Below are 22,299 nucleotides of genomic sequence, written 5' to 3'. Positions count from 1 at the left end.
TCCCGTTGATAAACGACACTTGAGAAACGTTAACACGTGTTACAGACGACGAGTCCGGCGAAAAAACGGTGAGCGTCCTGCTGGCCGGGGAGGAATCGGAATTAACCTTCATCGATCATTCCTACGCGGACATGGCGGTGAGTTTTACTTTTTTTTATATTTTATTATCGATTTAAACTTACGAGGGATATTAAATCATTTTACGCTAGAACATATTTATCGGCGATTAAAATGCTTACCCCAACTACGGCAAGGCATTAAACTCACATATTTAACGGCTCGCGTTCGCTATTACAAATTCGATATGCGAAACACACGCCTGAAAATTACCCTCATATAGTTTTACTCACGAGAATCACGTTCGAAGAAACCCGACGAACAATCCCACCGGAGATAATCACTCTCAAAAAAAGTCAGAGAAATGAGAGAGAGAGAGGATTTGACAGATAATTTGAGAGAATGCGAGAGAGAAAAGGAGCGCGGAATATGAAGACAGAGGGCGATGATATATTGACTAAGGGACATGACAAATTACGTATTAATCTTGGATCAATTGAACACGAAGTTTTCTATCCTCCTCTCTCCCTCCTTCCATCCCTTTAAACACGACTAAAAGCTCAATCGATATTCCATTTTCCGAGCTTTATACACGTTCTGCTATCGTTACTTATACAAAGTTCCGAGCGGGCGTAAAAGACAAGACTTCTCTAGTCTCTTTCTCTTTCCCTCCCTTCGCATGGTTCTACCTCTATTAAAAAGTTGGCTCGGGCTATAGAGAGCTTTTGAATTTTCTTATAGTTGAAAACACAATCAATCTACAAAGGCCAAGGTAATCTGCTCCGCACTACGAATTTTTGCATCGACCTCCATAATTAGGGATCACGATGAAATTTCACCATCGTTTATACACTGAATAAAAGGATCGGTGGATTCAAAAAGTTCAATTGTTTCGACCCAAAATTACGATGACGGGTAGCGAACGAAATGAGATTGTATTTTAAAAATATGAAGTAGTTCATTGATTTCGTAATTTTTTATTTATTTCCGTCTACTCAAAAACATTCCCGAAAACGATCGAATTTTTGACTTTCTAAAGCAGGACCCCCCCTGCAAATTCATTCGAACTCGATTGACAACTCGCATCATTTAATCAATTCCAAAAACAGCCAAAACTCGTTCCCCGCAGTATCGGTCACACCATTTTTATCTAAATTTCTACGTCAAGAGAGGCAAAAGGTAAAAACTAGTCCAAGCAGCGATCGAAACCGTAAAAGGCCTTCAATATTCGCACACTCTGAGAGCGCTGAGCGTGAATATTCCCGAAAATCGAATGAAATCTTTCGACTTTAGATTATTTCCATGAAAATCGCGACTTTGGGGACGATAAGAATTTCTGAACACTCGGTTGCCCATTTTCCATTGTCACCGCGCAGGCAAATATGTTTTGGCAATTGATCATCTCGGGCGGTGTACGAAATGAATAATTCCTGTTATCGTATCAATATTAGCAACCAGCAAAGCTCGATAACTGCGCTCGTGGTGAGCAGCGAAGCCTTAATTAACCTCTCGCGTTTGGTGCGTAACCGTGTTCCCTTGCTTTGCACACAGCTCGGTGTGCAAAGGGAGGGAAAATAAAAAACATAAAAAAACAGTATCCCGTGGACTCGCGCCAAGGAAACAACGCTTACGACCCCAATCGCTTGTAAACATAGTACCGATATCCAATCAATACATAAATGTATGTATATATTTATACCGAGATGGCGAATGGCGAGAAGCATAAGGTATACGCTCCGCGCCACGACTATGATTGCACACACGTGTTTCCAATAATCGCGTACTGTTGTAGCCAACAGGAGCCCGGGTATGATCCTTAACGTATATATATAGGATGTAGTGGAAGCCACGACGTTGGAGAATTCGATTAACGCTTTCGCCGTACGTTTATACCCGGAGAATCTAATCTCGCCTTAACGCGCGGCCAGGATCCTGCGCCGAGCAATGCGCGATTATGATTCTATTTTAAATCGATGATGGACGATTGCGTGCCGATGAGTCGAAAAAATTCACGTGAAAGTCTCTTTGCTTGGCTTTTCATTTCGTTCGTAGCCGCTGAAAAAAGTCGGGGGGATCATTTAATACGGAAACGTATTATTAAGGACGGGGGGGGGGGGGGGGGGGGGTAAAGTCTATTCGGGGGAAAAGGAGGCCGAATTTGGGGAATTTTTTTAGACACGCTACAGGTAATTTTAAACAGCGAATCAAATTTAATGATTTCCTGAATTTTTGAAACTCGAATGTCGATAATTAACTCTCGACAGTAGCAAATTTTGTTTTTTTCGACTTTTTTGCATCTTTTGTGACGGCTGGAAGCGAAAATTGGAAAAAAGCTCTCGCAGATACCTTGTGTAAGGAAGTGTGCTAAATTTCAAAGGGATCGGTCGAGTAGATTTCGACGTTAATTATTGTCACAATAAATAAAATATATTTGTATAGCCCGTAGCGTCATAAAAAAAATCTTGAAATGTTTTTCACCCAATTGACGTTAGCTCGCCCTTAGATAAGTGCAAAAGTGGCTGAGATAAAAAAATCGAAATGTCAGAGCGTCCCGATGATCCTGCTGAGGTGTGAAACGCCGCGTCCGTAAGAACGACAAGCTTTTACGTGCCGGCAAACATACGAGGCGTTAAATCGTTTTTCCTCTCTCGTTAGTCGTCCTTTTTCGTAGTACTTTCCGTCGAGTTTCATCGATTCGCTCGTTATTCAGGCCCGTTTCTCATTCGAATTGGAGGCACCAGTCGCGGGTTGCTGATCGCAAATATACGAGGGGAATTAATCGTGTGAAAATTCGGGTCAGCGCTGCTGACGGCCGGGAATCACCGGACCAAACGGACGGGGGCAGCGCTTGTACTCTTTCAATTTGTACTCGGGTATTCTATACACACAGAAATAAAGAAAACCCCACCGGGCACTTCTCCCGGTTCACGTATTCGAGGTACATAGTTAATTATTTACCTCGTTAATCGATCGCGACGGTGACCGTAAACGTGCACCTATTGAACTCTCGTCGTGTTCTTTGTACACGTCGATGCACTCCGTACACGTATGCGCTCGATCGAGTGCAAGTATGTTGGGATATACCTGACGATTTATACGTGCACAAGCACGTGGCTCGTTCCAACCAATGGCCGATGAGGAAAACCTCTTTCCGAAGCTATCATCAACCTCGAAACTATTCCCAATTCGTCTACAGAGTCAGAACACGTAGCCCTGTGCCTCTCTGTATTTACAGCTCCCTCGCATCGCCCCCGGCTCTCTCTCTCTCTCTTGTTACTGGCTTTCACTAATTCAACAGCGCTCGCCTCACGACTTTTGTTCCCTACGTATACACACACACACACACACACGTATCCGGGGGTTTGCGAAGTACGAGAGTAGCTGCGTGTAGGAGCGCGATTAATCGAGTGAGGGATAACCCGACGATAACGACGGAAGAGATACTCGATACGAAATAACCGCAGGATCGTTCCTTCGAGCAGGATTCAAACAGGAACGAAAGAGCTTTGCGCCCCGGGAAAGACTCGCGGAGCTTTTGCTTTAGAAAAGCTCGTAATTAGTGTCAATGAAATTGGAAGAATGCGAGGCTTTTCTGTGCCGAATTCCGTGACTTCTATTCAGCCGGAGAATCGATGCCTCCGCAAACAATACGGAATGCTATTTTCCTGGAAGCTGTGAAAAGGTTCCCACTCAGTTTATTCTTCCTCGTATGTACACAGAAAATGTGGTTTTCAGTGACGAAACCTACACGGATTTTTGCAGCTTCCATTTGACAGATTTGGTCGCCTGCTTCGCGCTCCATTTTCGGTCGCTCTGTTCCCTCGCGCGATCCACTCGTTGTACTCTCGACTAATTAAATCCAACGTTATGAGGTGAGTCAATCTCGCAGCATCCTCCCCACACGTGCAACGACGATGCACTCGAGACTCGAAATTACTTTGCTGTATATTAACCGATGCTTCTGTCTCGTCTCGCGTCTCAGCCACTGATGCATCACGCAGGAGAGCCATTAAGTATTAACGAGAACCGAGTGCACGGAATCTCGAGCGTGCATCGTCTTGAGAATATGTACTCGTGGATGAGGCAGGGGAAAATGCATATTTGAGCAAACAGAAATTAACTGACGAGTCACCCAACAAAAAGGGAGAAAATCTCACTTCCACGTTTCTTTGAAACACTTTTTTTCCTGCTAGTTTATGTTTATACTTTCGCGAATATCTCGAGATGAGAATCTCCGTCACAGGGATCGTGAAAAAATGATGAAAATTTGGGACAATTTCAATCTTTTATTTTTTTCGTCAAAGATGGAATCGTGTTTGAGTAGCGCGACCAATAATTTCGATTATCATGAGTGCTGTTTAAACTTGAATGAACGTCAATATTATGTTGCAAACAAACTATTTTCCGACTAGAAGTTACCATATCGAGTACATTAATTAAATGGCGAGCTAACTGCAGTTGGATAAATATTGAATTATTATTGCTGAACTCATACGTGTATTCGAGCCAATTAAATGTTGTTTCAACTGAAAATTCGGAAGACAAATACCCGGGCTCGCCACTGGGAGATGAAGTTTTTCGAGCTGAACAAGCTCGATCCCGCGTCAGCGAAGCTTAAAAACCGAGTGAAACTTCAATAAAACATTGAAAAATTTGTTTAATTATAACGAACGAAGGGAAAAATTGGACGAACCTAGAGTCCTGCGGAATAATTGAGTTTCTCAATATTCACGGTTTTTTTCAATTTTTACTGCCGTTTACACGGCTGTTTCGCATCGCGAACTGACCCAGATTGCCGCGTGCAGTTGATCTTCCCTCTATTCTCTGTCTCATTTCGATTTTCCTCTTTTTCCCTCTCTCTCTCTCTCTCTCTCTCTCTCTCTCTCTCTTCCTTTCTCGCAGTTCATTTTCGATATAAAACGAAGTTCACCGCCCTTTTTTACAGTCGATTTCGTCGAAATTCAATCAACCGCAACACTTCGGTCAAACGTTAAATCCGTCTATTTTTCATGGTGAATACTCATGATTGCAATTAAACGAGGAATCGAATAGATAAGCACTCGTGTTGGATGGATCTTACTCAATTATTTATTTAACCGTGGAGGAAAATGACTCGAAATAGAAGAATCGATACCGCACTTGAGGAGCTTCTTTTACGTACAGCAATATCGAAAGGACACGAAAGTTCCTCGACGGAAAATCGTTCGCTCAATATATGGAACGGCAGTTCGAGTATTTTGAAAGTTAAAGCGATTGGATCGAGCGATCCTCTTTGCAATCGAGTTACTTTCAAAGAGTTCTTCCGCATCGTCAACTCTCAAAGTTTTCATGATTTTTGATACTATTAATTATGAAGTTCAGCCTCAAAATAGTGCGTGGAAAATTACTGCGTCATGTGCACATTTTGTAATGAGATTGGAGGATATTTGATCGTCCACTCTGGGTTTTTACGAATAAAATATTTTTATTTACATTCAACTTGCGCGCAAATAGACTGGAAAGATTTCAAGTCGCGTTGGCAAACGTATTTCAATGAATTTCAACTTTCAAATGCGTCAAATTTATGTAGGATCTGACAGAGTTTCCCAAGCATGGGGAAAAAATGTTCAAGGAATTTGTGACGACGACAAAAATAAGGGGGGACCAAATATTTAAATTAAATAGTGACGATAAAAAGTGGAAAATTGTCAAGAGCTCTTCGTACACGCGACATCCCAGAAGTTTGCTCGGCAACACCGCAGACTAATGAATTAATAAAAAATGTCGATTTCTGGTTGCCCTGTCGTAAGGCCTTACATACACTTGTGATGCGCGGAAAAATTGAAAATTTTTTATTAGGTATTCTTCAAGTACGATGTCTGAAGAATATTCTCACCAAATTTCATAAAGATCGGAGCATTAGATCCGTAGATGTGGGCACTTCAACCGACCGCTTCGTGCGCGCGATCGTCTAATTCTGAATCTTTAAAATAATAGCAAGGGCCTGGACGAAGGATTTCGTATTTTGTTGGAAAAGAAATTGTAACAAAAAACCAAAAGTTTTGCACCTCAAAAAATGAATCTGGTATGGATCGGATTAATAGTTTTTAAGTCATTGCGCGTCCACCGTAACTGATGCTCAAAAAAGGTGCTACTGGAATACAGCTGGAGTTGCGCGATTTTGAGAAATTTTTTTATGAAAAAAATTGTAAATAAATGTCGTTCACAGTTTTTCAATAAACATTTATTTTCTTGTAGAAAAAAAATCAAGAAAATCACGTTTGTTCGCCAGCTGCAAGGGCCTTAAAAGCCAGTCGAGAACTCGCATTATTAACGAGTGTTCTACTCTAAAAATGCTACCCTAAAAAAACCGTCCTGAGTGAAAAAAAATCCTCAAAATGAGTGAAAACGAGAGATATTTTCACAGCTATACGATCCTCCACGATTTCTTCATAAATTTCTTAAACCTCCTCATGATCCACGTAGAAAAAGTGTGAATAATAAGACAGTCGAATAATTATAGCGTGGACGTTGCAACGTGAAATAAATTTTTCGCTCCTTTGATCCTCGCGTGAAAGGTGATTCGCGAAACAGCAACTAAAATACAACACTTCATTCCATCTCGTCAGAGACTAAGAATACTCAAAGTCCTGTATATATTTCGACTCTTTGAGAGTGTCACAAGGATCTCCATTAACTGAATATTCAGTGGGAAAGCCTTATTTTTAATCCTGACAAACTAACCGGAGAAAGAAAAAAAACACTGAAAGAAATGGTGAGATCTTTCCGGAATTTTCATTCACGTTCGACTGTTTTTCTCATTCCTTTACCATCGTCCTGCTTCTCTCAACAGGACGGACGAACCGATGTCAAAAGTCATCTCGGCTTTTCCCGTGCTTTTTCACGCCCAACGTAACGAATGTCGCTGCATGCAAGTTCCAAAGTCCTTTTTTTACCTTAAAAAGCCTCTCCCTCCTCGCCCCCTCGCACCTTCAAAACAGCTTTAGCTCGAAAAGTTTTTAGTTGTCAGCCTGACGCATTTGAAGCTTCTCCATCCCGCTCCTTTTTATTTCTCAACCTCTTTTTTTAGCACTCTGCTTAATTCGCAATGCAAGCAGCCGCACGAGCACGTATGTTTCCTCGGAATTTGCATCGCGGGCGGCTTATTTCTTTTTTAAGGCTATTATCTCCTTTATTTTTCCTCCTTATTTTCATCTTTCGTTAGTTCCGTTTCTCTAATTGTAACGAGTTACTCGAGTCTCTTTCTCTGCTTAAACTCATTCTCGTCCGGTAAAAATATGCATACAACGAGAGAAACTTTGGTAGGAATCGTTGCATTTTAATCGTCCTCATGAACCGTTGAGCAAGGAATATTGTCCGGATTAAATGAAATACCGTAACTCATGAAATCACGAGAATTATTAAACATTTGTTTCGCAAATGGAAGGACGAGCCGCTTCCTCTCTTTCTCGGCTTCTGCCATTGAAGGAAAAAAAAAGCAACGCGACACCGCGATTTCTCGACTCGGTATTTACGGACGATTGTAAGTGACGAGGAAAATTCTTAATTTGTGATTATAACGAAGCGCTGCGCGAAGAGGAAAGATAGTGGCAGATTTAGTATGTAAAGTGGCGAGCGGAGCGTGCCAAGATGAATTAATCAAATTTATTTTCTCCCGGTGCAGAGAAAGTTCGCGTGAACGAGTAACTCTCGTTACGTGTACCAGCAAACCGATGTAACATTGTTCTCAAACTTTAGTATAATTTGAAGAAATAATTGAGCGTTTGACAAGAATAAAAATGGCGCGTTGTGCTCTCTTTGACATCACGAAACTTTGTGGAGGAAAAAAAACGCTAATCTTCGGTTCAAAAAGAGAGTGACGTTTGAATAATAAATGTTTTTTACTCCTTCGTGTTGCGAAGCTGAGCCTTTCAATTATTAGGATACACATTTTATTCATTCGCACTCCGTTTCCTCTCACTCAGTCGCCGCCCGAGTGCCCTATTACTTAAGCACTTTTCCTTTGGCTCCGCAGAGTCTTTCTGTCGATGAGATAAAAAATAAGAGAAAATGGGAATGCGCGCCAGGCTCTCGTCCGGCAAGAAAACCCTTCGCCCAGCAATTTTTTGGCCGGAGCGCCAAAAGTTTTCCAAAAGACTTTTCGTTTCCACATGTAAATACTGCGCGCCGCTTTCTCTGAGGCTAGAGAAAAAATGTACTCTCGTCACGAGAGAAGAAAGCGAAAAAAGAGACGCAAAGTCTCGGGCCCGCGGGAAGGAAGAAGCGCGAGGAACTTCTCTGACGTTTTCCTTCATAATAATTCCCAGCGAAATCTTTCGCACGTAAATTTCGGGGAATTTTTTCGCCTCTCTCTCTCTTTCTCTCGGGATAAGGGATCGTCATTATATTCCCAAATCTTTGAGTGTCCTTGGAACATCGTCCCCGCTCCGTCATTGGCTCACTTCCAATCCCAGAACATTTTATCCCCCGGAGAGAAAAATACTCGCGGAGAGCTTCATCAAAATGTCTATCGAAATTCACGATCTTCACTTTTTTCCAGCCCCATTTTGCCACGCCGTTTCAACTTTTATCTTCCCGAATAATCAGGAAACCGAACATAAAAAAATATAACATTTTCCTTCAACTAGCAGCAGCAGCCACGAGTGAACGAAAAGAATAAGCTAAATGGAGGTTAATGAGGCACTTTCGTGCACACTCTCTAGTTGACTCCTGCGGAGTTTTCACTTTTTTATCATTTGCTCCACATACAACATTTTCTCGTAAAAGTCCGCGTACACTAAAAGAAAGAAAGAAAGAAAATACCCCTCGAAGTACCTTGACGTCCTCGTGTGAGTAATAAAAAAATATCAATGCGTGTATCGATTGGCAGCAAAACGTTGAGTTGTCACTTGCAGCGTTGGAAACTTTAATACAAAACACGAAACTGTCGCCGATGAATTTCGTACTCCTTAGTACACACGAATCGCTCTCTAAACGAGGCTTCATCAAACTTCATCTGGAACCACCGATAATTACTCCCTTTGTAGGAGAACGAGAATGGCTCGATTATCGATCGCACTCCAGTCGCGTGGACTGGAAAATCGAGAAAAAATCAGCCTCACTTTTGGCAGCAGACGCTAATTGGGTAATCGAGTAAAAAACTGATCGATTAAGTGCTCGATTAAAAATTGAAAATCCACGAAATTATCATTCCCGTACGAGATTCGCCGTGATCGAATTACTTCGTTTCCAATTATGTATCTCGCGAGTGTGGCATGAAAACACGAGTGCTCGAAAATTTGAGCGAATCAGTCGTTCTCGGGATTTATGCAGCAAATTTTTTGCCTCGACGATTTTCTCCCTCGCCACGATAAAAAAAGCCGAAATCATTCGAATTTTATAATTCAGGATGAAATATTATTTCTATCATTCTTTTCGCCAAAGAGGACATCTTATTTATTCATTTTGTCGTTCGCTCTAGAGCTCGTGCGCGAGTTTTACCTCTGTATAATCAAGCCCGAGGAAATTCAAATTGGAGGAAATTCATTTCACGAGGAGGAGAGAATGAACCTAACGACAGAACGTTGATGTACTTTGAGAAAGAGACTGCTCGCCAACTTCGACGCATGTGTATATATACGTGACGTGATGTGTATATATATGCGAAGGTACTTCGAGGTGAAATTCTCCATACCCGCGGTGCACAAGAAACCCGACTAGATTACACGCGTAACGTTGAGGCGCGATGAAAGAGATAAAAGCAAAATGGAAAAATGAAAAAAGAAAAACGGGAGGAAGCGAAACGCGAGAGCGGAGGGAAAAATGCACCGCGAGATTTGCAATTGGCAGAAAAGAATGAGTCGGCCTTCGTTTCGAATATTATTTTTCTCCTGAGCGGGAAAAACTGACGTGCATAAAATTTGAGTACCGATTATCAAGTTCAATTACATTTTATAACGTTTTGTTCTTTCTCTTTCTTCGCACGAAGCTTCACTCGTTCGTGATAAAAATGTAATTGGAAAAAATAAAACCCGAGGGAAGAATGATCCGAAAGTTTTGAGAGTAATGTTTTTGCAGGCTCGATCCCTCCGAGCTGCAAATTCCAAAGCCCTTGAGAAGCCAGCAGGCACAGAGGAACGTTGCACGTCGATGTTGAACCCTTTGCTAAATCGAAAACTTTGGGTCGCACGAGCGCTCCCGAAAGTTAGTCGGGACGATGGTCGTTATCTAAGTTCCTTATCTGCATCGAAGGCTAACTTTTCTCCCGAAATTAGTACGAGTTAGCAAAAACGAGGGAATATAGATACGCGCGCAGGCGAAGCAGCGCGTTGATTTAATTTTTACTGATCGCGCTCCGGCGGCGGCGCTCGTACCGCACGCTCGTAACCTTAATTTTTTTTTTCGAATGGGCTTGGAGCAGAGCCAAATAACGGATCTTCATTTAGATAAGTCCCTCATAATCTGCGCAATTAAAAGAAACAACTCGCCGCACGAACTCGAAATATTGGCCATTTTCAAAAATTCCAAAGGACAATACCCCGCAATGTAATTGCCGCGTCGGCAAAACTCCGTTTCGAGAATCCAATACCGGGGCGACCATATTTCGAACAGCCTCAATTATTCTCACTTTCAAACTACCTGAAATAGTACGCCAATCGCGCAATATCACGCTGAATTCTCCCGCAGAAGCTTGAAACAGATTTGAAGCTCAATCTCCCTCCTGCAGAGTCAAATCGATTATTATCGAATATCAGACACGTACAGTCGCTCGATTAATTTAGCGTTGAATTATCCATCGAATCTGTCAACTATCCTGTATCTTGAAGGAGATCTACAGAAGCATCTGTTTATACCGCATATCCATGTATACGGATGTGCGGATTCGCCACACCTCGGTAACCGGGTCGCTTTGATCGAAGATTCTCTGTGGCAGGTTGGCTAATTGATTATAAATCCTGATCAAGCGCGGGGGCTTTCGCTTGTATTATTAACGGGAGGGAGGAAGAAACAGGAGTGATTTATCCGGTTTTATGCGTCGCGCAGGGTCCTCGAATCGGGGGCCCCCGATTCGCCATTCGAAAGTGCAGAATTCACGAAAGCAGTCTTACGCGAAGTGCACGCGTTCGTTTAAACGTGTGTGTGTGTGTGATTTTACGGAGGAATATGCATGCGGCGGTATATTTATGTAGGTGAAATGACGTGACGAGAGTAGTAGCGGGGGCGGAGGCGCTTGCCGCCCGGAACGCCTCGCCGGGATGGAAGCTAAGAGAAGAGCCATTATGTCACGCTGGCTTGAATTCAATTAATATCGAATTTGTGGCTGAACGTCAGGATATTCGCGACCCTCGTCGAGCTCACCATCGGAGCCGCTTTCAAGTTTCCACGCGGATATAACAGAGATCACGTGACGTGCTAACCCGACGATATATGGGCGCGGAAACACCCGAGAAGATAAGCGCACGCTGTACGTACTTAGGAAGCTGGCAGGATCGGGCGCGAGGAGCCTCGCGTCGGGTCTGACGATTTAGGGACGAAGCTGCTCTGTCGTAGAGACCCGAAAACGTTCGAGTTGAAATAAGGGTTAAGGGCGATTGAAACGAAGAGGTTTAGGCCGCCTCGTCGCAGGGGCGCTCGAATTCGGGACTCCGCAATCTCGTTATAACGCCGCTCATTCGATAAAGCTTTTGTATATCGCGCTCGGAATATTGGCTTTTCACGATATTCCACGGCGACACACGACGCGGGCCTGAATGTTGGTAATATCGAGTTAAATTCATCGATGGACGCGTCACAGTGAGAAAACACAAGCGGCCGGGGATTGTCCAAGGGGATTTCTGCCTCGGGAGCGTGACCAGCCCGCCGTGGACGCGCTGTGTGCAGATCTTGTAATCGCGATATGATAGTTAAGCCCCCCGCTGGACGAGGGATCGATCGAAAATCTTAACACACTCTCCGGCAGCGAGCACACGAACGAGGCGACGCGGTATACGCGACGACGCGAATCTTGACGATATCACCGGCGCCCATTGTCCTCCGGGATCGAGCGTCAGCCTCCAATTGAATTATTAATTCTGTACGGATATTCGAGGCGATACACGACCTCGCGCGGCTCGTAACGCTGCACGTAAACGAGGAATATTATATTAAGAGAAACAAGAGCGAGCGGGGACACCGGGACGGGAAATGGGATTCAAACGAAATTGACGAATTGTCTTTTGCTTCGTGCATCTCCGGGCAACTTATTTACCGGTTTAATGCTGTGGCAAAAGCCTCGAAACAATACGCTCCCTCGCATGCGCGCCCGCGCTTGTTTATTCGATGAAAAGTTATTTATTCATATTCCTCGTAACAAAGCACCGGAATAAAATCACGCGGGGACTCCGACCAAAGGCCTCTCTCGCGCTTCGATTATGAATGACGTTTTAATTATTACATTCGCTTACGCTGTTCGAACCAACTTTTTTCAGCACCGATCGAGAAAACTGCCCACTCTTTACCTCCAACGCACTGAATTTTCGAACGGGAAATGACACATCAAATTTTATTTATTGGTTTTTCTCCCAATTCTTTTCAATACTCACAGCCACGTTCAGCCCTGAGGCTTGATTAAATCCCTTTTCGAAAATTATTCAAATTGTTTTCATTCTCGGTCTTGATCAACTACGAGAATTTTCATTAAATTTTCATTCGAACAGAATTCGCACGCGAGTCTGAAAACACAATGGTTGTTCTGATGAGTCGAACAGCCCGAAAGTATTTTCGAAATTTTCAACGGAATTTTATTTTTGTACTTGCATTCAATCACAAACCGCAAAGTCCCGGGGAGAGAGATATTCGCGTTCGTAAAGTCATGAGGTTTTTCGTGCACCGTCAAAATACGATCGACGTCATGGGAGCAAATGCGAAAAAGTCATTTGACTGCATTTATAGTTTGACGATAAACTCAGTCACTCGCTTCTAATTACGCTGACATGCTTCGACTCTGACATGGGAACAGAATAATTTGAAAAAAAACGTTTTTCCGATCAGAAAAAAGTATGGAAAGAGCTGCTCGAGGCAACGCTCTCTTTATTCCGGAAGCCGGAGCAGCGACGCCAGGATCCACCGATTGAAAAGCGCTTGTCGTATCGATGTGCAGTAACACGAGAATTTTTTCGGAGCAGCTCTCTCTCTGACCGAAGCCTCGCGACTCGAGATTCGTCGTCGGCTGTCGAAGCATCCGAGGAGAAAATTCAATTCGCTTCGTATGTATTTATGTAGCGAGCGGATAAAATTGAATTTTCCTTTTCGAGGCTCTCGGTAATAAGGTTAACAGAAGTGATAATAACTTCGGCCGGAAGAAGAATTTCAAATTTGGAGGCTTCGAGAAGCCGCTCGCGTGTCTCCCCAGCGGAGATAATTCGCCGAGTTATATATTCGCGTGGAAAATTATTCATGAATTTTTGCCACGGATATGTCACGACATTCGAATCCCTTCGAGGACCCCTGTCGAAAAATTCATCTTTCAATTCTGCCTGCTGACTGATCTGACAGTTCGCGAGGCCATTTTACGAAAAGCCGCACATATGTGGGGCGCGGCTAGCAGGAAAATCCTCGTGTATACACCGAAAATCCGAATAACAGATTGTTTCTCATCGACATGTGTCCATTTGGTGCGCAACGACGGTAAAACAAAAACCGAGGACGCAGCGATCCGGGCAGCTCACAGAAAGGAGTCGTCGCGAACGAACGAGAGCAGCGAGAACAGGCGACGTGGTGTCGGGGGAAAAAAAGGAAAACATAAACCTTGACTCTTGCTCGATTGGATTTTTCTCGACACCTTCTGTCGTCGTCTCCGAGCTTCGGACCTACAATATTGGAGTCCTTTTTTACCTCCACGAACCCCAGTCACCGCAAATTCGATTTGCAATGTTTTCAAACTACACAACGTTCACGAGTGTACAGTCGAATCAATAATATATTCAAATTTACAAGCAATATTAATCGCGCCAATGAATTCCAATGAGTGTTGAAATAAAAATGAATGTCAGTAAACTCGATGAATAACCGCAGCTGAAAATGATGAAAGTGTAGAAAAATTCGTCGGACTCCACTCCACTTTGAAACGAGCTGAGGGGGTCGGAACTCGAACGATTTTTTATCAAGTTAGCCCGGCTACTTTACGGTAGCAAAATTCCATCTGGAGCATCGTCGAAAGCGGGGAAAACCCTTTGGATTTCGAATAGCAGAAGTAGAAAAGTTTATTTTCCTAATTTCTTTCGTCTTTTATTTCCTCACGCGGTGTCGAATAAAAAACGAATGACGAAACGCGATAAGCTGCAGCCAGGAGGGAAGAAAGCGAGAAAATACGTTCCTGATAAATAAACAAAGATCCTGTCAGTTAAAATTTATCTCGAATACCGCTCCCCTTTGAAATTAGCTAAAAGCCAGAACTTCCATCATTTTTTCAGTCTCCATTAAGCTCAACTAATTTGCAAAGGCAAAATTTTATCGCGTGTGCATAGCGCCTTCGAAGCTGAATAACGCTTTGAATTTAAATAGCGATGTGCAAAGTCGCTTTTGCTCCTTTTTCTACCTCCTTAATCGAGTATTACCGGTGTAATTAACCGGTGGAACGAGGCTTGCTCAAATACAGGTTGCATCGTCAACACTGGGATGAAACCGGTATATCCATCTTCCCATGCATACATCTATCCCCGCGCGGCGCCTCTTTGAATCTTTCGCGTTAATTGAAGCTCGTTATCGTTGCCATGATAACGAGGAGGGATCCGGACGTTAATTGTCTCTCGACTGACCGCGCGATCGATGAAGTAGAACTTCGGGCTTGAACTTCTCTCTCTTTCCCTGCATTTTTCGACGCGATTCTCCATATCCTGTTTCACATTGTTATAAATATTCTAGCCTCGACTGGGGATTCCCGGTTAAATTGCGTTCTGCACGAGCAAAATGACGATTTTCTCGGAAAAATTTTCCACAAGTACGCCGCTCTCGCGTACGTATTTTCGAGCAATTTTTATCTCCGTTATTACAACGATAAAACTACAAAACGACGAGAAATGAACAACCAGAGAATTCCATTTGACGCGTTAAAACCATCGTAAAAAGAATCTCAATGACAGAGCCCAAGGACGATTACGAAATTTGAAAGAGAATGAAAAACTCGTCGATACTGAAAAATAAATTTCACTGCCCGAACGAATAAACTCCCTTAATCGTCGTCGTAACGTAACTTGATTAATTGCCTTAATGACCCACCCGTTTCACGAAAGCAAGTTCGATGCAACTTTTCATACACTTTAAACAAGAATGGGAGAAATCAAGGGTCGTTAAAGGGCGAGGAAAAAACTTGGTAGATGAAGAAACGAGGCGAGTATTTTGAAAGTTTTATAAAATACTTACGTCTCATAAGAAGTTTGAAGGAGTAGTTTTAGCATCACTTTCGCGAATGCTCGCGTGACAGAGGAAAATTAACGGGAAGCTTAAGAGTCGAGAGCTCCGTGGGACTTGAAAAGCCAGAGTGTTTCAGCCAGGTCTAAAGTGTCTATGGTAACCGAGTGTACCTGCAATCTCAAAGGACCATACAATTCGTGCGAGTCCACTTGATGTATACATATACATATAATGATGGAAGACAAGCATATTATATTTGGCACGCTTTCTCTAGCTCGTAAGGGTCAAAGTTTAGGAAGCCCTCAGGTGGTACTTCGTTAGCTTGAGCATAGTTCAACATAATCTCAGTAGTAAAAGCTCCTTCGTTGTTAAGACACGGAGAACGGGAGAGAAAGAGGTTTCTGTTACGATCTGCGGCAGCGAAGTGTTCATCAGAGGCTTTTCGTAATGATTATTTCGCAAAGGAACGAGAATTTTCGTGCTTCTGCTTCGCCGACTCGAAATGCTTTTTATTTAATAATAATTGAATACGCGAGTCTTCAAAAGGTGTCAAAGTTCAGGGCCCGGAATGAAGAACCCTGCGAGAGAAGATAATCCGCGTCGAGGTGATAACAACCAGCTCTCCGAGCCTGTCACAAAATTGAATTATTATTGGAAGTGAAATGTTAACTATAACATCGACGAAGCTCCGGGATAACTCGCTCGATGAGTTTCGCATCGCGCATCCTGCAAAGGGTCCACCATGAAATCTTCCCACCGCCAACTTTAATTATCCTTTCAACAAATTCCATTAGGATAAAGTTTCCGAATACTCTTATTTTATCTGTGTCCCCGCGCGTGATCTATGACAAAAGATTTTTTCCTCCGCAACGAGTGCGAGAAAAGTTTGATAAATTCTTCATTTTTTTTTTTCCTCTCAAGTTCGTTTCTCATCATTTTTCGCAGTCACTGTAATGCGAACTTCGAAGCACGTTCACATCGTTAAATGCTCTTTTCATCCGGTGATGAAGACGCGTCGTTCGAGCTTGCCGCGTGCGCGTCTACGATCCCCGATGATCACGTCTCCGAGTTGGCGCGTAAACATTAATTGGTTGATCAACGATCGTCGAGTAGATTGGACGAGCCGAGGCTCGCGCGCGAGCCCCGCCTAACTCAATTTCACCTTTATTTATGTAATTAATAGTCCCTCGACCTGCGCCTCCTCTCACACGCTCTCGCAAAAGGAGCTTCGCAATCCGCGCGAGATTCCCAGACGTAATTATTCGCAGTCGTCAAATAATCTACGGCGAAAGAGCTTTTGGAATTCGATGAAAATTAGTCGATAAGACTAGGAAAAAAAACCAATAAATTAACACTTTTCTTGCATCGGATTCGACGCTGGTGAATGATAAAGTCAATAAATGCCATCCCGCCCACCGAGAGCTAATACACGCGGAGGAACGTGGATTTCATATACTCCGAATCAACGATCCATGAATACATAAAAAATGAAGTATTATAAAAATGAATTTACTCGCGAGGATAAAGGAGACACGGAAACGCGGATGAATCAATGCTCATCCCCTCCCGGCCGTGACCTCTCCGCATTTATTTTTCTCCTCCTCGTACGAGAGTGAGTGGCTAAGAAAGGAGGAAATCGAGGAGCTCTCTGTACAAAAAGAGAGAGAGAGAGAAACTTTTATTCGCCTGACTCTCAGTGGCGCATCCAACCGCTGCGTCGAATGACTTTTTTTTCATTTGAGCGCGTATATCTATCGATACTTGGATTATACCGGATATCTATAGATGAACTAGAACAGCGAATTCTTTCTCGTCTTGATGATAAGTCGATCGTACGAGAGTTCCACAGAGTCTTTCCCGCCCGCGAGCTCTTCTCTTCGCCTCCGCGAATTACATGCTTTTATGCTTCATGAGGAGTCTTTTGTGCGGGTTAAGGCACACGGGACAGTTTTTTTCTTTGCGTCAGAAAAACATATTGTGAATAAGAATTGTCGGGTCGGGGGCAGACGGGGGAACGAGGTCGTTATGACAGTGGAGAAATTGATGAAAATGTCGACGGAATTCTTCGACAGAAAAAACGTATTCGCGGGCTCGTTTGTTCGGGCCTGAATTCGAGCAGAGTTTGAATGTGCTCGCGATTGGATGTTGCAGTGAAAAAACGAGGTATTTGTCTCCCCAGCCTAATCCTTATTCGCATATTTATAAACTCTCTGCGAAGCACATTAAATTATTTGACGTATTGAATACATCATCGAAATATGTCACGTACAATGAAATATATATGTTTGCACAAAAATTCTTCCCCACGAGGCTTGTCGATGATAATAACGTCTGGAGGTTGGAATAAAGGGGTGAAGAAGGCCGAGGGGCAGCTTGAGCGATAAAATAGATATTTGGAAATGGTTCGGGGAGGGAGAGCAGGGGTTCGAGTCTTTCGACACGCTATCAATTCATCGTGGAAGGCTCTTCGGAAGAGTCAAGGCTGGTGAACGCTTTTGGGAGGCTAAAATGTACGGATGAGCGAGAAAGAAGAAGAAGGGGATCGGAAAGAGTCTCCTTAATTCGGGGATCGTGTGGAGGCTCAAAAATATATATTATTGAATAAAAGGCTCGGTAAAGGAGACGAGGCTGCGGGGAGGAGGCTGCAGGGGGCAGAAAAGAGAGGGATTGATCGTTTTACAGTCGAAGTGAGTTTCCGGTCGATCGCTCATTTACCGTGTGACAGATATGCCTGGGTGATCTTCGAGCAGCAACGTTTCAGCTGAGAGAACGAACACGTCTCGCTAGGCAAGAGCCTTTTTCCAAGCCCTGATATCCCTCCGCGATAAGTTTCCTCTCCCTCGCGAGCCTCTCTCTTCCTCCCTCAAGATTCAGCACGCGACTATTCTCCATGGAAAAGCACGATATTCCTATCCCATAATCAATGGATGCACGCCGCGTATATTTCTATGTACAAAAAAACGAAGCTGCTTGGCAAGTGGTGACCTCGGCCGGGAGGTCCATCCCGACATGCCACCCTTTCCAGTCCCTTCGACATCATGCTTATTCACCTCTTTGCCTCCTTAACGCTATAAGACCCTTCTGTTTACCCTCGAAATTCGTCTAAACCACTCGAAATAAACCCTCCGAGCGGCGTCGTGTCCCTCGCGACCTCGGTCAAGGCTCGTATTCTAGATATGAGACAATTTCGCCGGGGATTCTCCGAGAGATATAAAGCCACCTCGGACAACTATTTTATGCCGTCCGGAGGACGATTAATCGGGTACAACCCTCGATAATGGGGCTTGAAAGTAAGGAAAACGGCCCTCGTCATACTTCGCTCGGATCACCGAACATATTTTCATACTTTTATTCACAATTAATACGCGCACGTAGCGACTCGAGAACCGAGTTCAAATATAGGGGAGCGAGACCCGCACTGCGCCCTGGTAAAGCCTGACCGAAGTATGAGCGAAATTATGCGAATCTAATTCGGTTAAGCTTCGTCAGTGCTGCCGTTGCTGCTTCGTTTGGAGTTGACTCACTCGGGCAAAGTATTTGCTGCGATCCGAAGCAATCCTCGTCGTCGTGCTCTCTCCTCCTCAAAGCTCTGTGTAACGAACGAGCTTGCCCCGTGTATCTCTGCGTTTTACATACACACACACACACACACACACACACACACACACACACCAATTCATGCCTGTTACGTCGACTTCGGATTTTCTCTAATCCAATGCATATATTGCACAGATTCCGAAAACAGATTTCAGTTACAGTAACTTCTCTTAGCATCGCCAGCATTTTCTCCCCCCTCCTTCATCCCGTGGCCCAAAACTTTGATTATGTCCTCGCTTCTCCCTACGATCCTTCACGTCCGTTAAAATATACATGCACGCTCGAGCCTGGGTAGCCCTCCAATGCCCCGAGAGTTTACGCCCCGCTGTTAACGTTTACACGAACTCGAATAACGAAAAGCCACCCAATCCCGGGTCCCCGCCTCCGTTTTCACGGGCTGATGTGTACCTCAGTCATTTCACATAACAATCCTCGAGCCAACCGCTCTCGTTATCGAAACACCGCGGAACTTTATAACGTGCGGTACACGACACACACTTCGTGACTAATTTATCCGAAATTTCTCGCTCCTCTATCCGCGTGGTTGATCCTCTCACAGCTCTCCTACCGACACACCTTCGTGTCCCGAAGAACAAATCGCCTTAGCCCGCCTTTCAATCCGGCTCGTTAAAGACGTTTCTTTATTTTACAAATTCTTATGAAATTCGGATTGAAAATACTCTTTTGCCCTCGTACGCTTGCCTGACTCACCCTCCGCTGCCTCCGCCCTTAAATAATAAATCCCTGCTCGTATTGAAGAGAGAGCGACGGGCACGGAAGCGAAATCAGAGAAAGAGCGAGTGGCGGGGGGACAAGTTAAGGTGGAGAACACACGAAGCGCCGGAGCTTTGTTCGAACCGAACCTGGCCTCTGCTCACCCCAACTCTTCCTGAATACCGATTCGAGGGCTTGCGACGTAACTTGAACGGTTTGCTCAGGGAAAAGATCGATCTCTCCATAATCTCATCTTTAGCTCGCTCTCTCTCTCTCTCTCTCTCTCTCTCTCTCTCTCTCTCTCTCTCTCTCTCTCTCTCTCTCTGTCGCTTCTCTTCGCATAGCTTGGCCGAACTTGATGCATAAGTCATGAATCCCATCCGTGGGAATAGAGCTTTATAACCAATATCGACACGTGAATATTAACATTCCGAAATATCCTATTGATTCACCCACAGAATCCTCCGTTCTTTTTAATATTTATATCAATAACATCTTTCGAGACGGTGACGAAGAGAACTGGACAACTTGATTCATTATTTATCATTATAAAATTGTTACATTATTGCACGAAAGTTTCAAGTGTCTAGAACTTCAAAATTCCTTTCTTCAATTTGCCCATTTTTCTATAATAAAACTTCGTTTCTCATTTTTTTAAATGATTTTAATCGATTACTAAGGAATTATTATCCCTAAACAGTCTCGTAATAAGATTAATTTCATACATTTAGGGATGAAATAAAAAGTTTTGAAAAGTCAAAGTGCAAATTTGCGCCAGTATTTAGAAATTATCAATTAAGAAATAATTATCAATTAACAATAATTGAACAATAATAAGTCCTTGAGCTGAGGAAAAAATCATTCTGTCGAATGAATTATGAGAAAAATAAAAGATATTTTTCGATTCGATCCTCTTTGTAGGATGTCATTGGGATTTGTTATTGTTTTTATATCAATATTAATGAGATTTTTTCGAACTCAGGAATAGAGCGATTGAAAATTGAGTGATTGAAGATTTTAAAGAATAATTCGTATGATTCTCTTTGAAGGATAAACAAGCTTCTGAATATTTTCAATGGAATTTCATAAGTTTTGAAAGAATAGCGAGCATGACGAGGATTAAAAGAACCCTCAACCTTTTCATCCCTTTGTTCTCTCCCTCTCTCTCTCCCCGGCACGTTTTCCCGATCGTACATTTAAGTACGTCTAATACAAGCTAAAGCAACGAACTTTGTTAGGGTTTTTCTCTCTCATGTTCGTATAGAAGCGCTTCGTGCTCTGCCACTGACCCTGTTCGGTGGGTTTCTCGTTGCCCCAGGCACAAAACACGTCTCTAAGTAGCGAGCGTTATAAGAATGAGAAAAAGTGAAGAATAAATGCGGAGGGAAGGGGTGGAAATATGGTTGAGCGAGCCGGAGGCTTTGGAGAACTTTAAAAAATGTATAACGAAGTTAATCAAAGATACGAAAAAATGGGGGCGTTTTTTTCCTCCCCTCGTCGATAATCGTGCCCTTTTTCTTCCATTTTCACCGCACGAAATTGCATATTAACGTTTTTGATAACGAATCGAAGAAACTTGAACATCGTTGAGTTCCTGGAAGCATTTTTATCGCGCATTCTCGTCGCGAATCCCTTCAAGGACTCGCTCATTTTCATATTTTCGTGTTAAAGTGAAAATGTATTTTTAACTCGTAGCCCGAAGCCTGCATATCGAGTTACGAGCCTCACGCCTACTGCGTCGTTTATTCCACAACCGACAGAACTTCGGTGAGAGTTGCCGAAGAACTTCTCCAGATACTTTGGCGCAGCGATCACGTGTCAGCAAGGGCTGTTATACTGGTTGGTAACAAGGTCGATCTCGTGCGATGTCGTCTCGTCAGCATCGAAGGTAAACTCGAGAAATCAATTATCATTTGAATGGGTTGAATCTCACGAGGAATCGACCCGATTCCCTCTCGTCTGACTACTCCAGCCTTTTTTCACTTACAGCACACTTTTCTCCTTCGGGGGTGTACGGGAGGAGTAATTTATGTGAAAGAAAATTCGGCTCGTTAATTTCCCGCGGAAAACCCGGCGAACGATAGTTCAAATCGATTTTTCTCGTGTACCCTCGTCGTCTCAATCATTGTTTTTCTTCTCATAACCCCTTTGGGAGGTTTCGCATAATATATTCAGAGTGCTAATATTAAAACTCTCCAATTATTCGCGATGAGAAAGTCCGCCTCATTCCGCGGAGCCTCGAGAGAGGGAGGGGGAAAGAGAGAACGAAAAAAACGATCCTCCGAGCCCGAATGAGGTCGGTTAATTAAAAATAAACGTCCGATATACGGGTCGAGAAATCGTCGAGAGCGCGGACCCCGGGCCCTCAACCTTGCCAAACTTTTTCCAAACTACACTCAATATATACGGGACCTTCCATCCCATCCTTTCATAAACCTTTTGTAATCTCTCCGCGGTGAGACATTAATTTACCTTTAGACCTCTTAATTAAAGGTTATTCAGATTGCGATGGATTAAATGAACAATGTTCTCCAACTTCTTGCCTCGCCTGTTTTATCGCGT

The 22,299-nt window shown here is 43.4% G+C and overlaps 1 protein-coding gene across 2 annotated transcripts in view; it reads left to right on the top strand.

Moving 5' to 3' along the window:
* Window positions 1–22,299, top strand: part of LOC122417402 (serine-rich adhesin for platelets-like) — a 52,886-nt gene that overhangs the window by 24,316 nt on the left and 6,271 nt on the right. For both annotated transcript variants that reach the window (XM_043430898.1, XM_043430897.1), the window contains 2 exons: window positions 46–137; window positions 21,433–21,625. In XM_043430898.1, coding sequence (XP_043286833.1) covers window positions 46–137; window positions 21,433–21,625 — 285 coding nt within the window. The remainder of the gene's footprint in view (window positions 1–45; window positions 138–21,432; window positions 21,626–22,299) is intronic.

This window comes from Venturia canescens, chromosome 10, assembly GCF_019457755.1.
Source record: "Venturia canescens isolate UGA chromosome 10, ASM1945775v1, whole genome shotgun sequence".
NCBI lineage: Eukaryota > Metazoa > Arthropoda > Insecta > Hymenoptera > Ichneumonidae > Venturia > Venturia canescens.
Note: the sequence above shows the minus strand (reverse complement) of the source record. Positions and strands in the feature narration are given on the sequence as shown.